Source organism: Ochotona princeps, chromosome 2 (assembly GCF_030435755.1).
Source record: "Ochotona princeps isolate mOchPri1 chromosome 2, mOchPri1.hap1, whole genome shotgun sequence".
Lineage (NCBI taxonomy): Eukaryota > Metazoa > Chordata > Mammalia > Lagomorpha > Ochotonidae > Ochotona > Ochotona princeps.
This window is the reverse complement of record NC_080833.1, coordinates 106,750,374-106,766,512: the sequence shown is the minus strand read 5'-3', so window position 1 is coordinate 106,766,512 and position 16,139 is coordinate 106,750,374. Positions and strand designations below refer to the sequence as shown.

Below are 16,139 nucleotides of genomic sequence, written 5' to 3'. Positions count from 1 at the left end.
ATGTGACATGAAACCAAAGGCATGCCACTGGAGCCATTATGGTCAGGGAAATAAGCCAGTCAGGCCCCACAGGACAAATACCATATGTTTTCTCTGATATGTGGTAGTAAATATAGAATACCAAAAAAAAAAAAAAAAAAAAAATGCATAGGGACCAAATGGGCATCTTGGAATCTGTTGTTTTGGGGGCCTGGTTTACACTCCTGTGGGCCTGTGGTCTGTGTGCTTTCTACTTGCCATTACAGTTAGTGGTGTGTGAAAGCCTGTGATTATAGAATAGACTGAAACGCATGTGGTTGCAAACACAGAAGAAGCAAAAGAAAGGAAGGTAGGAGGGAACTGAAGAAAGGAAAGACGAATGGAGGGAAATATGTCTGTATTCTTTGAATTGTACCTGCAAAATACATGGAATCTGTTTATATTAATAAAAATCTCTTAAATTACAATGTGACATGAGAAGTAAACATGTTTTTGTCTAGATGCTTCCTACTCCTTTGCCCATGACCTGTTTGCTCATTATGTTCCCAAATAACAACCTGAAGGCAACTGTGCATAGATGAGATACGCCCCCAGCTGTAGGCAACTGTCTAGGTTGCCTTGCACCTGGGCAAGTGTTACACTGCTGGGAGAAAAGCAGCCAGTAACTGGCAGGCATCCTGGGTTGGTTAACTCCAACTCTGTGTTAACTATACCAGTGTGCCAACACAGTTGCCTTTTCTGTTGGGAAGGCAGGGAATGCTGGGCTAACACATGCCACCCTAGCCTCCAGGTAGGGCGGGCTGGGGAGGAGGCTACAGACTGCCCAGAGAAGGGGATCTGGGGATGTGTTAGAGGGGGAGCAGCAGCTGAAGGCATGTTTGACAGGGAAGGAATGGTTTCTGGGGTCTTCCACAGACTGGGCCCCTGCACTCACAGATAGGCAAGGAAGCCGAGAGAGAGGAGGAGCAACCAGAGCGCGTGCCTGGGTCAGACCATGACACCCACCCATATGGGAGACCTGCACTGGAGCACTACCCGCCACCCACTGGCACACGCAAAAGTTGGGACTGGGAGGCATGCCTGGCTGGGCTAGGCCACAGTACCTGCTCGCGGGTGTCACAGCAGGGGGTAGGCCATGTCAGCCTGGACCACAACACCCAACAGAATGTGAGAAAACCAGATCTGGAGGCAGATTCTCTAGGGAACTTGTAAGTGTGCCTCTGTGAGACTGTAGCACCCACCTGACTGCATGGAGAGTTGAGACTACTGACAGACTGAGCCAGGCTGAACCATAGAACTCGCCTGACATTCTCAGGAGCCAGGCCTGGGAGGGAGCTGCACTGGGCTGGGTCAGGCTGCAGCACCCACCAGCACACACGTGAAGGCCAGGACTGAGGACAGGCCACACCAACAGAGCCACAGCACCCACCGGTATGCATGAGATCTGGGGCTGAGCGTGAGCCTGTTGGAGAACTTGAAGAACTCCCCTGCTAGGCTGCAGCTCCTACTCGGGAGCACAATAATTGGGGCTTGGGGAGGATCTAGCCAGGCAAGGCTGCAGCACTGGCCAGCGTTTGTGTGGGTTGGGTCTAGGAGCAGGCTGCACTAGACTGCAACACCTCCCAGTAGAAACCGAGACTGCAGATGGGCCATGGGTTGAAACATTCCTCAGCACGTGCAGGGTCCAATGCTGGGAACAGGCCTGGTGGGGGAACTTTGGCGATTCCCTCTCTAGGCCGCAGCTCCCACTGGTGAGTGCAAGAGCCAGGGCTCAAGAAACACCTCCGTAATACTCTTCCCCACATCCAGAATCTCTAAGACATCATCAAATGACTGTCCCCCATCCCTGGATACTGATGTAGTTTGACCCCTGTGGACACAAGAAGAAAAAAAAAACCTGAAACATTTGTCTCACCTACCTTCCTCCATACTTCCAACCCTCCTCACCTTAATCAGAGGCCCATATGGGCATGCATTCCTCTCAATTATGTAAACAGTATTAAAAATAATTTTTTTAAGAATAGGCATGCATCTTCCTCAGTTTGCATTCCAGGAGAGAACAGGTGTTCTCTTTATGTGAAGAAAATACCCAAGACTGGCTAGTTCATTGTGGGTCAGATTAGCAAGCAAGGCAAGGACAACGGGCAGCCAGCCCAGCAGGGCTGTTTCGCCAACAGAGCCAGCAGCTTTGTTGATACTTGCGTCTGAGATCTGTGACTGCCCCGTCCTCTTTCTGTTCTCTGAGGAAAGTCTGTCCCTATTCTCTCCATTCGTCACCACCTCTTCGCCATTCCCTGTTACCTGTCAGCAATAGTTTCTTATTTTGCCCCCCTCTGGGTTCTTTTCTGCAAATTCAGAAATGTCTATGCTGTTATTGGCACCCTTCACCCACTATAAACACAGTAGCCTACGCGTGCTAGAGACATAAACATCTATGTTTGAGTCAGTTTTGCACCAGAGTTTTCCGCTTTTCTGTTTTTTGTTTGTTTGTTGTTTTGTTTTGTTTTGTTTTGTTTTAAAAAATGCCGTGCCGGGCTCTTGTGCTGCATCAGACGCTGTACGTGACGTGGGAAGTCACAGTCAAGGCCAGATCGACCCGACACAAGGCAGGAATCTCCTGCTTCCCACAGCACTGGAGCTGACCAAGCTTCCCCAGGACCTCTGCCAGGGTCTCCATCCGCCACCCTTCTGATTCCCCGTGGGTCTCCCAGAGAACTGCTACCTGCATTAAAGAGAAGATGACAACCCTGACTCACATCCCTCCGTACATCAGGGTCTTCTCAGGCCTCCAAGTTGGCTTCGGCTGTTATATCCAGGGAAACTCTTTCCCCAGAAACCATGCTAGTCTCGACAATGTTCTTAACACAAGTTCTTCTGCTGGTGGTACCTGATAGGATGGCACACCGCAAGGGATTGGGTTATGAAACCCACAAGTGCTGTGTCCACCACGCAACAGATTATCCAGCCAGATTTGCAGGAAGGATAAAGCCATTGCTTGCCCACACTGAGCAGAGAGCTGGGGGATATTCCATTCCTGGCCCAGGAGCTCGTCTCAGGTTGTCAGCTGCCTCCCTGTTGCCACCTGCTTCTGACGCTTTACCTTAGAGCTGGGTGAATGCTGCCTCCTGCCCCAAAGCCCAGCAGCATTCACAGAGGAAGGAGACACTGGTATACTGGGCCCTTGGAAACCCTGTGTGTTGCCCATTTCTGTTCACAGCTAGGCCGCCCTGACTGTGCCAGGCCACAAACGCTGCCCTGCCATGAGAATGTCCTTTGCAGACACGTGGAGGCTCCATTCAACCTGAGACTTGTTGGTCACGGTGCCCTCCTTATCTGGGTCAAGCCTGCAGGCCAGGCACTCTGCCAGCTTGACAGCCTAAGCGAGGAGTTTCCGGAATCTCTGCCCCTTGCCGTTGTCAGGGTCAGGCACATCCTTGAGAAAGTGATGGAGGGCATGGGGAATATCTCTCCCTCCTCGGGACTTCCGATGCAAGCGCGACAGCTCCCGGTCCTGACCTTGAATCAGGATGTTGCGGTTCCTCAGGTGGAATAGTGAAGGGGATGATTGACGAGTTCTCTTGTTTGAAGATTCTCAAACTTGGCATCTTGCAAGGTGCTTCCGTGTTCTGGGGCCTCCCATGGGCTGGTATGCGAAGGAACGGTCCAACGCTAGGAACAGAAAGGCACTGGCTGCTTCGCTTCTGATCCTGCTCCCTGCAAGTGCGCACGGGAGACAAGCGGAGGAGAGCTCAAGTCCTTGGGGTCCTACATCACCCACGTGGGAGACCCAGAAGCCCCTGGCTCCCGGATCTGGACTGGCCCAGCTCCAGCTGTTGTGGCTGTTCGGGAGTGAACCCATAGATGAAAGATCTCTCTTGTGTCTCTCTTTTTGTCCTTTTCAAAGAAAAAAAATACATCTTTAAAAAAAAAAAAGAGAGATAGAAATCTTGTAAGCAAAACAAAAGCAAGAATTTGCAGTCAGACCGCAGACCATCACGGCGGGGGACCCTGGGTTTTCCCAAACCTTGGGAAGAGCTGTCCTCCTGTTGCTGGGAGCTAGGGAGCTGCCCATCGCAAGGAGGCCACAGCCTGGCCCCCTTGCCTCAGGCCCCTCGGCAGAACGGACGGGAGTGGGAAGCCTCAGCGAGGCTGGCCGGCCACTTGCCACCAGCCACAGCCTGAGAGGGACCCATCCACACGGCAACATATTCTTGGGGACTGACAGGCCCAATAAATGTTCCCTGAGGCATAGGCCCCCGCTGGGAGAGGGGTCGGTGAGTGGGGCAGCAGAAAGAAGCAGTGTGGGTTGCTCTCTCTGGTTCTACGAACTTAGTTCTAAGATCCCCAAAAGACCTGCTAGGCCGCGAATGACGCAAGGCTTGTCAATCCCTCTAGCCATACCTTCCACCGCGAATGCCCAGCGCTCTCCGCCCCCACAGCCCCAACGCGGCTCACCAGGGTAGAGAGGCTCCAGTCGGTCCTTCGGAGGGACCCCTGTGACTCGCTGGACTGCCGGAGTCTCAGAGGACACTGCTTTCCTGTCCTGTCCTGCGGCACGGACTGCGGTTGTAATCCCCAGGGTTACAACCCCACCCCCACTGTCTCATGCCAGGGTCTGGCAGCAGGACAGGCACACGCGTGGGTGTGCTTCATCCCACTGCAACCAAGGCAGTTGTTCCCAAAGTGGCCCAGGCAGTCCGGGAACCCTGCGTGGGCTCCGTGGGGCCAGACCATCTCCAGGATCACACACCCTGAGCCACCACCACAGGCAGGAACCCCCAGCTCCACATCTTCCACACTGGGCTGACTTTGCACCAGTGACCCCCAAACAGCAGAGACTTAATCAGAACCACACCGCAGTTCTCTGGGACTCTTACAGAGTGAAGAGTTCTCACTTGGGAAGGTCCTTTGAGGAAGCAGAGGGAATTATTCTTGTTGTCCCTCTCAACCATGGCTGTCCCCAGGAAAATCTGCTGTGTGATCCTGTGTGCCACTTCCTCATAAGGAATGCCACAAGCTGTTGTGACCAATTCTGCTTGAAAGGTCCAATATTGGGACCAGCTTTGTGGCACAGCACATTAAGCTATGGCTTGTGTGCCAGCCCGCTACGCTGGAGTGCCGGTTTGAGTCCCAGCTGCTCCACTCTTAATTCAGCTCCCTGCTTAATGGTGGCTTAGTGCTTGGGTCCCTCCACCCACATGGAGGGCTCTGGGCTCCTGACTGTGGCCTGGCCCTGGCTGTGGTGACCATTTGGAGAGCGAACCAAAGGATAGAAGATGTCTCCCCATCCATCTCTCCATCTGTCTATCGCTTTGTCTCTCAAGTATATGAAAAAAAAAAGTTTAAAAAATGCCAACACACTAAGGAAATTCCTAACTGGGATATGGTATATGGTAGAAGATGTTCTTGAAAATGAGCAAAGTGAGCCTTTTCACTTTGAAGAAAGCAACCCATGGGATCTGTTGGCATAACATCGAGGTTTCAAGCAAATATTGGACATTTGTATCTCACACCATGATATGATGGCTTCCCCAAACTTACAGATTTTTATGGAATCAGTGGTGCTGTTATTAAATGTGATATGTATCTATGACGCATGTATACGTGTGTATGTGTGGGATGTGTAGTGTGTTTATACATATATACACTCAAGCATATGTATATAATGAAATGTGCCTGTCTCATTGGTGTGAAATTTTGTAATGACCAAGAAGTGAAGTTAAAAATCATATTTGGATTCTTAAAAAATCCATTCCAATTTCAAGGCAGACCAATTGATTCCAATATAGCAGAATGAGAAGAATTGACTGATGTGACCTCCGTCTTTTCAGAAACTACCACTTACTGAACATTGTGTCATATCAAAGACAAATATCTACCATTGCTTTTAAAGGTTACTAATAACATTCCTCCCCTTTCCAACTCATCTACAAGAGGCTGAATTTTCTTCCTGCCTTAACCAAACCTACATGCAGGCAACACACTGAATGCCGAAACTCAAGAATCAGTCGTCTTCTCTGAAGCCTTGTACCGAACAGCTAAATATGAACAAATATGAATATACAGTATGACAGCCTTCTCACTGGTTGTAAATGCACATGTATGACTTTTAAGCTTTCAGATGCAGAAGATGGGTGTTTGAGTAGTAAACTCACACACTGGATTTCACCACATTGAAGCAGCTGGATTTGATCCCTGACAGTGGAGCTTCCAGCTTCCTGGTCACGCAAACCCTGGGTGACAGTGGTGCTGGCTCGGGTGACTGGGTCTCTGCCACTCCATGGGAGAACTGAGTCGAATTCCCAGATCACAACTTCCGCTGCAACCATTTAGGGATCAGACCAGTCGATGAGTTCCCTCTGTCCCTGTCAAGTAAATAAAACTTCAAATGTGTAAATAAGATTTTATTATTGCCACTTCAAGTGAGTTAACAAATATCTTAAGTTTTTTTTTTAATTTCAAACATGGTGAATTTTGATACATACGACCCATGAAAGCTGTTTGGAATATCCCATGATTTGGTCCTGAGAACAAAGGAGGTGGAAAACTTGGGGCGGCAGGAATGGCACAAGCTGTCATGATGCAGGTATGCCGCCAGGTGGCAGCATGCGCCCTTGCCAATCGCAGGAGCCGGCCATCACCCTCCCCTCTTCATTCACCTCTGCCTTCCCTGGTGTTGCACAACTTCCCGATTACAGGCAATAACAGTCTTCCACGCATCTGACATATCAGAATCAAATCAGGCGTTTTATCCTGCCAGCGTTTATCAGATGCCCCCCTTACAGAGCGCTCACCATTCAGGGATGAGTAAAGGCTTTAATGGCCTAGCAAGAGAGACTGACTCAAGGGCCAGCAATTACAACAGGGTAGTGTTTGTGGAAACCCTTCATTTTCTACAAAGCAGTGTGCACTTCAGAAGGATTCCCATGAGGCAGAGGAAGTCGCCCGCAATTGAATGAGAGATGGCAGAGGCCAGGAGACAGAACTGGGCATTCCAGCATTCCCCCGGTTTGGAAGATAACATCTAGGGAGAAGGTGGGTGGAGCCCCTGAGGCCAGGTCCAGGAAGGAAGTAGTGAGGTTCCCGGAGGGTCCTCATTTTGCACTGGGATGTGACCTCCATCAGCAGCCACAAAGATGCAAGGGTGGTCGGGCTGAGTCAAAAGGCAGCTCCTCTGAGCCATCCCCAATGCCCCAGAGACCCAGAGGAGCAGTGTGGGCAGGTGTAGGGGAGGACATGTCAGGGGCCTGTGGCAGGACGCCCACAACCAGAGCCCACAGAGGAGCAGCTGGGAGTCCCAGCAAGGAGGAAGGGAGGGAGTGGGGCGCGAGGCAGAGGGCTGTCTGCAGCCTGCAGGAGAGCAGCTGTGCCCAGGAGGCAGGGGAGGGAGCTGACTTCATCTGCTATGGGACTTCATCTTCATCTGCCTGTGCGACTAGTGGAGGTCACCAAGGGTCTGTGCAGACTGGAGTTGGTGTTGATTTAAAGGCTAACCGGCCAGACCTCCTTGTAAGACCAGACCACATCTCAGGCCCTCAATCCTCCAAGCACCTTCAACCCGAGTCCCTTTGTCCCTGCTCTGACTTCAGAGGCACACACACACACACACAGCGTGACACAGAAAGGCCCCGATGCCTGCAGGGCCTTCCGGGAGGGCTCTGTGGAGGCAGGAGACCCCAACTCATTCTTGATCCCATGCAGGGGTGTCTCTGTTGCTGCAGAAGATCCTTCTCTCTCCACCTCGCAGGCAGCAGACACCACACTCCTTTCTCGCAAGACAACCTCCACAGTCACCAACCACAGCCAGGAAACTGGCCCAATTGACACCCCAGCCAGAGGCTCCGTGGAGTCCAGGAAAATCATTGTCCTGGGAAGAAGACCACCTCCCACTGCCCTCCCACCCACCTCGGACCAGCCTCTGGCCGCAGCCAGCAGTGAGGAGACGGCGGGGGACAGTACCTGGGTGGCTCACATGGGCCTATGCGTGTGGCCTTCTGAGTTGAGGGTCCTGGTCAAGCCCTGCTCACTTGCCCCCTGCCCCCACACACTGGCTTCTGAGCCCTCTTTCTCCCCCACCCCACTCGCACCACAAATCAGCACCGTAGGGGTTACAGCCATAGCTCAACACACAAAGTACCTGTGGAAGGGCAGAAACAACATTTGCCTTGCACTCGTCCAGCCATGTTGATCCGTCCAGCAGCCCGGCACCCGCTGAGCCTGGCCCTTGTGCAGTGCCAGAATTCCCAGAGGCGAGTCTCTGGCAGTGCCCCAAGCCTGGAGGAGCCACGGCAGAGGGGAGAAAACGTCCTTCCATTTTCTGCCCGCCATCTGCCGCCACTCCCCTTTGCTCGGCATGCTCCCTGCTCCCTTGTTGGCGTTCTTGGTTCTTTGCCATGTTTAGTTGATAAAATTTCACAAACTGGAGCTTCCACAGAGAAACACACATTTCCTGAACCTTTGGAAAATCCCGCAACATCTGATCAATCACGTGACAGCCTTCACGGGAAGCCAAGTAAGTTCTACCTATCACTTCAAGCCAGGACACACCAGGGCACCACAGTCTCCACCAGTCTCTAGTGTCTCCAGCTGGGGGACCCCAGGACAGTTGCTGCATCCTGGTTGTTGATGCCGTCACACTCAGCCAGCTTCATTCCAGGCCTTGGCCCTGGGAGCAGATGTTTGGTCCCAGATGACAGTGAAATACTAGGGCTGGGGCCTGGCACAGTAGCCTAGCAGCTAAAGTCCTCACTTTGCATGCACTGGGATCCCATTTGGGCATTGATTCATGTCCCCGCAGCCCTACTTCCCATCCAGCTCCCTGCTTGTGGCCTGGGAAAGCAGTCGATGATGACCCAAAGCCTTGGGACCCTGCACCCGTGTGGGAGACCCAGAAGAGCTCCGGGCTCCTGACTTTGGATTGACTCAGCTCCAGCCATTGTGGTCACTTGGGGAGTGATCCATCAGACGAAAGATCTTCCTCTCTGTCTCTCCTCCTCTCTATATATATATATATCTGACTTTGCAATAAAAATAAATAAATCTTTTAAAAAAAAAAGAAAAAAAGAAAAGAAATCAAGGATGGCCCAAAGCCTTGGGACCCTGCACCCAGGTAGCAGACCCAGAACTCCTGGTTCCTGGCTTTGGATCGGCTCAGCTCTGGCCGTTGCAGCCACTTGAGTGGCGAATCATCGGACATAAGATCTTCCTCTCTGTCTCTTCTCCTCTCTGTATATCTGACTTCCCAATAAAAATCTTTTTTAAAAAAAGAAAGAAAAGAAATAGCAGGCCTGACATGAAGGAATCTATGTTGAGCTGGGCTCCATCTTAGATGAAGGACCCACCACTCCCCACCCATGAGACTGTGTCCACGGCCAAGAAAACCTCACCCTGCTTGGCAAAAGCACTCAAACCCCTGGCTAGGCTGTTCAAGTATGACCAGAAGAAAAGTGAGTTTCACTGGGATTTCTGCATTCACTCGGTCCCTCCCCCAAGTCCCTCCCAAGTTGTGCTTTTTGTTTTATCAACCCTACTGCTCTGAACTTCAAGGGCGAGAGATCTTTGGGCATGAGCCCACTCTCTACCACAATCAGCAAAGGACTTTGAAATCTTATCAGAGGGTGGCGCTCCACTGTGTTGACCTGCTTGGGCTCAGCAGTCCCCATGGGGACACAGGAGAGCAACCCAAGGCACCTGTCTGGGTTGCCTTAAACTGGAGAGTCATTGGTGTCAGCAGAGGGCAACGGGGCCACACTGGCTGTCATTCACGCTTCCTCCATGAGCCTAAGGAATGAGGGACCTGGGGTTTCTGTTCATCCACTCCTGGGCTGTGGGCCCCCATTCATGCATTCATTCCTAGGTGGTTGACTCCTTCAATCAAGCATTCATTCACCAAGTGTTTCTTAGATACTTGTGTGCCTAGCATCTCACCAGGCCCTATCCTTGGCTACCAAGAACTTTTTGTAAGATTTATTTGTATTGCAAAGTTAGATATACAGAGAGAGGAAAAGAGACAGAGAGGAAGATCATCCTTCCAAAGATTCACTCCCCAAGTGGCCACAACGGCCGGTGCTGAGCCAGTCTGAAGCCAGGAGCCAAGAGCTCTTCTGGGTCTCCCATGTGGATGCAGGGTCCCAAGCCTTTGGGCCATCTTCAACTGCTTTCCCAGGCCACAGGCAGGGAGCTGGACCGGAAGCCGGACAGCTGGGATTAGAACCTAGGCCTATATGGGATCCCGGCACATGCAAGAAGAAGACTTTAGCCACTAAGCCACAACACCGGGCCGTCCTCAGCTGCTTTCCCAGGCCACAGGCAGGGAGCTGGATGGGAAGCGGGACTGACAGGATTAGAAACAGCACCCATATGGGATCTCGGTGCATTCAAGACGAGGACTTTAGCCACTAGGCCACTGTGCCAGGCCCCGGCTACCAAGAATTTAAAATGGGATGAGGAAGGCAGAATTTCACATTCTTTCTCTCCCATGTGTTGTGACTCACTCACCAAGTTCCCCAACACCTAGCCTTAGTACCCAGCACACAGTGGGTACCCAACCAATGTGTGAATAAACAGAAAGATAATTAGAATGCCTCTGATTCGCTGAACGCCCCCCAACTTTGCACACACTGTCAGAATGTCCAGGCAGGATTCTCATCCTATCTTACTGATAAGTACAGGGAAGCTCCGCAAGTCACCTAAAGTCACACAGCCCACCCTAAAGCACTGCTGGGTGCCATCTCAATAGTGCATGGCTGGGTGTGCGTGAGGCCACACAGGGGCTGCAGACTGCAGAGCAGCTGCGGGGGCGGGATGGTCTCAGGCACTAAGGGAAAGCTTCACGCACATGTCACAAAGGGCTATTGCTGACACCAGCGCTGTGGCTTAGCAGATAAAGCCACCGTTATGATGCCGGCGTCCCCCTGTGGGCTCTAGCTTGAGTCCTGGTTACACCACTTCCAATCCAGCTCCCTGCTAATGCACTTAGGAAAGCAACAGAGGACAGCCCAAATACACGGGCCCCTGCGCCCAGATAGGAAACCCCTAGAAAAGCTCCCTTGGCTCCTGGTTTTAGTCTGGCCCTATCCTGGCTACTACAGTCATTTAGGGAGTGACCCAGTAGACAGAAGATTCTCTCTCTCTGCCCCTGTGTCTTTCCTTTTTTATCTCTAACTCTTGCCCTCAAATTAATTCATTTTAAAAATAGGTGGAAGAGGATGGCAGGGCTGGGGCGGGAATGGGGGTGGCATCTTAAGGCTGAGGGACAAGCAAGAGAGCCAGAGGGGAAAAAAGCTCTAACAGGTTCTCCCAGGCATGCTTCCTGGAGCAAGGGGAGGCCAATGAGGACATGCCATCGTCCAGTGAAGGCAAAGGTGTCTCAGGTGCCACACCTTGGCCACCTGCGTGGGAGGACGTGAGTACAAGTCAGAAGCTACAGTTGGTTCCCAGACGGACACAAGACATGCAAATCACCTAGTGCCAGGAAAGCAGGCATGGAGAGTCATCCATGGCTCAGGAGTCACCATCAGGGAAAGGGGCCAGTTTCCATAGGGGGAAAAAAATCCCTATAGGCTTCCTGGAGGAAGCGGCATTGATCTAAGCCCTTGGAGGGGAAGGGGGATTTCACGCTGTGGCATGGGGTTGAAGGGACACCGCTGGGGTAGCCAGGTGAGCCCCATGCTCCCACAGTGGCAGAGAAGTGAAAGGGGATTGGGCAAGGCAAGCAGGGCTGCTCCCAGAGGCCTCGTGTGCTGGGCTCACCCCTCTCGACCTTCACCCACCTCGGTGCCCTCTTCCCAGAGCAAAACTAGAAGATGCTAGAAACACCTTCTAGCTGCAACGGCCTCTGCACCAGGCTGCAGGAGGAAGGTGGGGTCACACTCGCACTTCTCCAGGACCCTGACACCTGACTCGGGACAGTGGGAAAGGGACCCTTTTGGCATCATCCTTTAGATGCAAGGGTTAGGGCTATTCTGTGAAGACCCATCTCACCTCCTCCTAGCAGCACGGAGCCAGGGTCAGTCCCCACTGGTTCACCGGATGGGCAGGATGGCTGCTGGGGTGAGGGTGGTGCAGGCGCCTCTGACTGTCCCTAGGGGGAGGTTTTGGTGCCCAGCCCCCCCCCGGTGGGGACAGGGGCAGCAGGAGGGGGAAGTGAGCTAACCCGGGTCCCCCACCCCACCCCAACCAGCCCCAGGCCCAGTCAGCTGTGTGAACATTTCCTGGTACGCCCCAACTCCCTTCCTGGCAGGGTTTCCACACTGCTCACCTCTAATGCAATCCTCCCCCGGGAGCAGGCAGTGGCCCGGTCGGGAGCTGGGTATAAATATGGGATCCACACTGCCCTGCCAGATCTCTGTGGGTTCCTCAGCTTGGGTAAGTGAAGCTGCCCACTTCTCCAGCAGGACCCTGCCTGCCACCTCCTTTTCTTTCTGCCCCCCACTTGCCCAACCCTGCTTTCTTCCAAAGCTGCCTCTTGGAAGCCTTCCTTGGTGGATCTTGCCCATTTCAAAGCTTCCTGCACAGTTTTGGGGGTCACACTCTCTTGAGGTTTTCTGCCCTCAAGTGCACCGCTTTGCAGCGTTCTCCAGCTGTGCCTGAAGTCATTTCTCCTGGCTGTGGGACAGGCTAGCCCCCCCCCATGGATCCTGTGCTTTCCTCTCATCAGGTGCTCTCCCCTCTCCCCCCATCCTCGGGGTCAGGGGAAGCATCCAGGAAGCCCTGCAGCCTTCTCGTCTGAGCCCCACCCCCGGCTTCTCCATCCCCCAGACGGAGAACAGGTTATGTCCTGCGAGTCGGAGATGTCGCAGCTGGAACAAAGCATCGATACCATCATCAACACCTTCCACCACTACTCTGTACGGATGGGCCACCCTGACACCCTGAACCAAAGGGAACTCAAACAGCTGGTGCAGAAGGAGCTGCCGAACTTCCTCAAGGTAGGGACAGCCTCAGGCAGCTCAGGCCTGGGAGGGATGGCATGTCGATACCAACTCAGCAGCTGCTGCAGAAGGCCGTGGTGCCTGTGGCTAGAGGTGCTCCAGCGACCACAGCACCCCGCAGAGCCAGGAAACCCCAGTGCACCTTGCACTAGGCATCAGCTGTATGCACGCCCAGCTCTGGGCAGAGGTGCGTGCACTGGTAAACAGGAAGGGGACATGGGACAAACAGCACAGATGCCAACAAGCATAGCCAATGCCAGTACCAGGGAGCGCTGTGGGTTATCAGGACTTGGGAAGCAAGGGAAGGCAAGCAAAAAGGCAAGAAGGGCTTCTTTCAGGGACCTTGGAGCTCAGACCCAAAGGCTGCCAAGTCCTGAGGCTGATGCTTGGCAGAAAGTTGTGGGGACCCCAAGCCTCAGCTGGGGAAGGGGGCAAAAAGGCTAATCCCAAGGGCCTGTAGTAGAACAAGAAAAAATACACAGCTGGGGGAAGGCACCAAGGTGGTGCACTCCCCAATGTGGCGGCTCTTCCCCTTGATCTGAAAATGATAGGGCGCTCCCAGGAGAGGAGGATCCACAGCCTTCGTGTTTGGTTTGAACCCAAGGCAACAGAGCTCTTACATCAGTGAAGTGCGATGATATGTGGGTCCTAGTCCCGTGTTCAGAGCAAGCAGTCCCAGGAAGGAAGGTGCCAACTCTTGCTAGGATCCCTCCCACACCTTGGGAAGTGGAGCACCAGGGACTCAGACAACCCCCACCTGGGTCTCCAGCAAGCAGTCCCCAGGCAGAAAAGAGAGGGGATAGCTGAGGGGTTTAGGGGGCCAGGCTCCCCTCAGTGAGATACCCATCCGGACACTCCCTACCCTACACCCTGCACCTTACACAGGATTAGGCCCACAAGGGAAACTGGGCCCATACCATGGAATCGGGGGTTCTGGCCAAGGTGCACGGGCAGCAGGCTGCCACCTAAGCCAGAGCTGGCTCGGGCTCTGCTTCTTCCGCCCCTCGTGGGTCTCACGCCCCACCTCCCATCTCAGCTTTGAGACAGCAGAGCAAGCACCCTGCTCTCGCCTCTGCCCCAGGTTCCTCCCACCCACTCACAAATTAGCTCCCTCCAGAGGCACCAGGTTCTGAGTTAGACCTGGGCCTGCATTTCCCCTCTGGGCCTCTACTGTGTGCACTTTTCCAGTCTTGGCCTCCCCCTGGAAGATGTGTCTTCCCCACAGCAAGGTTCTAAGGGCTACTTCCACACTCTGTAATTTCCAGCACCTGAACCTCAGTCTCCTGTGAGGCAGAGAGAACTGTGATTCCCCAAGGCTGTCTGGGAACAGGCATCTGCTCTGACACAAAGCCCTGTGCACTTCCCACCTACGCACTCCTTGCTCGTCACTCCCCAACCCCAGTCACACTCTAACAGCCTTCTCCCCCTCACCCCGATCCAACAGATGGAGGCGAGGAATGAGAAGGCCATCAAGGAAATAATGGAGGATCTGGACACCAACCAGGACAAGCAGCTGAACTTCGAAGAGTTCGTCATCCTGGTGGCAAGGCTGGTCCACGCCTCGCATGAAGAGATGCACAAGAATGCGCCCCCTGACCACGAGGGCCACAGCCACGGGCCGGGACTTGGTGGGGGTGGCCATGGCCATGGCCATGGACATGGGCACGGCCACAGCCACGGTCACGGCCATGGCCACAGCCACTAAGCAGGCAGCCTGCTCATTCTGTGCTTTTCTGACCCAGGTCACTGGGAATGCTACACCCCTCTGCCTGGCTGTGGGGCTGCAGGGGAAGGGTTAAAATAAAGTCTCTGACATCATCACTGCTCCGTGTGCTTCTTCTGTCCCCTCTATTGTGCCCAGGGCTCGTCCCCTGCAGCCCATCATGGTGGATGCGAGGCAGCAACAGTGGATCTGCTCTGAGCCCCCGGTGCTCACCTCTCTGTCCCTGTCCTCGCCTCTGACATCAGCCCCAGTTGCATGGTCCCATCCTGCCCTAACTCAGCACCTTTCTTGGACTCCACTCAGTCCAAGTGGCCCTTGTCACCCAGAAAGCTAAAGTTGGTCATCCCTTCTCCCCAACACACCAGCCACCCACCTGCCTGGCCCAAACCCTCCTTCACTCATTTCTGTCCACACAGCTTCTCCTCTTTCTGATCTTGACTCCGCTCTTTGAGATGGTGATGTGCTGGGAGGGCAGTGGGCAGTGGAACCAGGATGCATCAGCTGTGACTCCACACAGTCCCTAAGCCAGTCCCTCCTGGCAGACCTGGCATCCAAACCTTGGGTGCAAACATGAGCTCAGGCCAGCAGGGGCAGCACTGCAGTCCAAATCTGCAGACCCAAGTGCCCACTGTCCCCTATCCCTGGGGACCTCCCTGCACCTCCTCTTCCCTCTCCCCACCCTCAAGTGCCTTTCCAAGTTATGCCCAGCAGGAGTGAGCCTTCCCAAACCACAATCTCTTCTTTTCCAATGGAAGGCAGACTCTGGAATCAGGGTTGAGGGCAGCGGAACAAGGCCAAACTGAGTGTCTGATGTGTCATGATAAGTGAGGAAAGAACGTCAAGGACTGGAGAAGAGCCTGATGCTCCAAAGGTGCAGCCTGGTGGAGGCTTGGAGACCGGAACCGGTACATCAGCACCGAGAGAAAAGGCACTCAGATTCCCTTGGCTCCACTGGCTGAACTCCCTCTGCCCGGCCATGCCTCCCTGGGAACCCCACAGCTACAGACACCTCATCGTCTCTGACAGCCCTTCCACCCCACCTAGCAACTCCACCTGGTGAGGAGTCACCCTCTGCATCACCCCCGCAGAGCGCAGCTCCCTGCAGAGCAGGTGGGAGACCCTGATTGTGTTCTTGGCTTTGCAAGAGGAATCACTTCATGGTGGGGGGATGGGGAAGGTGGTGATCCCTGTTCCCCAGCTCCATGTCCACCAATACTTAACCAATGTTAGGACTCGGTCTCCTCAGCTACACTGGGCTCTCTGGGAGGGGCACTGGCCACCCTGTGTCTTGATTGGGACCTGGAGTAGGTAGACACACGGGGGGTGTTCATGCAACACTGACGGCAACTGTTCTGAAGTTTCTCATGGGCTCCGTGTGCTTTGGGGAGCAAGGCAAGGGGATGCTGGGAAAGGAAAGAGGAAGAGTGGGAAGATGGTGTCCACAGAGAAGCTTTCAGATCAGCACTACTGGCTCTCAAGGTGGGGATCCCTCCTCCACTCTGCCC

At 53.7% G+C, this 16,139-nt stretch overlaps 1 protein-coding gene and 1 long non-coding RNA gene across 2 annotated transcripts in view; both read left to right on the top strand.

The window, feature by feature from the left end:
• Window positions 1–16,139, top strand: part of LOC105942063 (uncharacterized) — a 178,454-nt gene that overhangs the window by 18,441 nt on the left and 143,874 nt on the right. The window lies entirely within an intron of this gene.
• On the top strand, window positions 12,268–14,732 carry S100A9 (S100 calcium binding protein A9). The gene is made up of 3 exons (XM_004588918.2): window positions 12,268–12,345; window positions 12,739–12,908; window positions 14,356–14,732. The coding sequence occupies exons 2-3, from the start codon at window positions 12,753–12,755 to the stop codon at window positions 14,614–14,616; spliced, it is 417 nt and encodes a 138-aa protein (XP_004588975.2). The 5' UTR covers window positions 12,268–12,345; window positions 12,739–12,752; the 3' UTR covers window positions 14,617–14,732.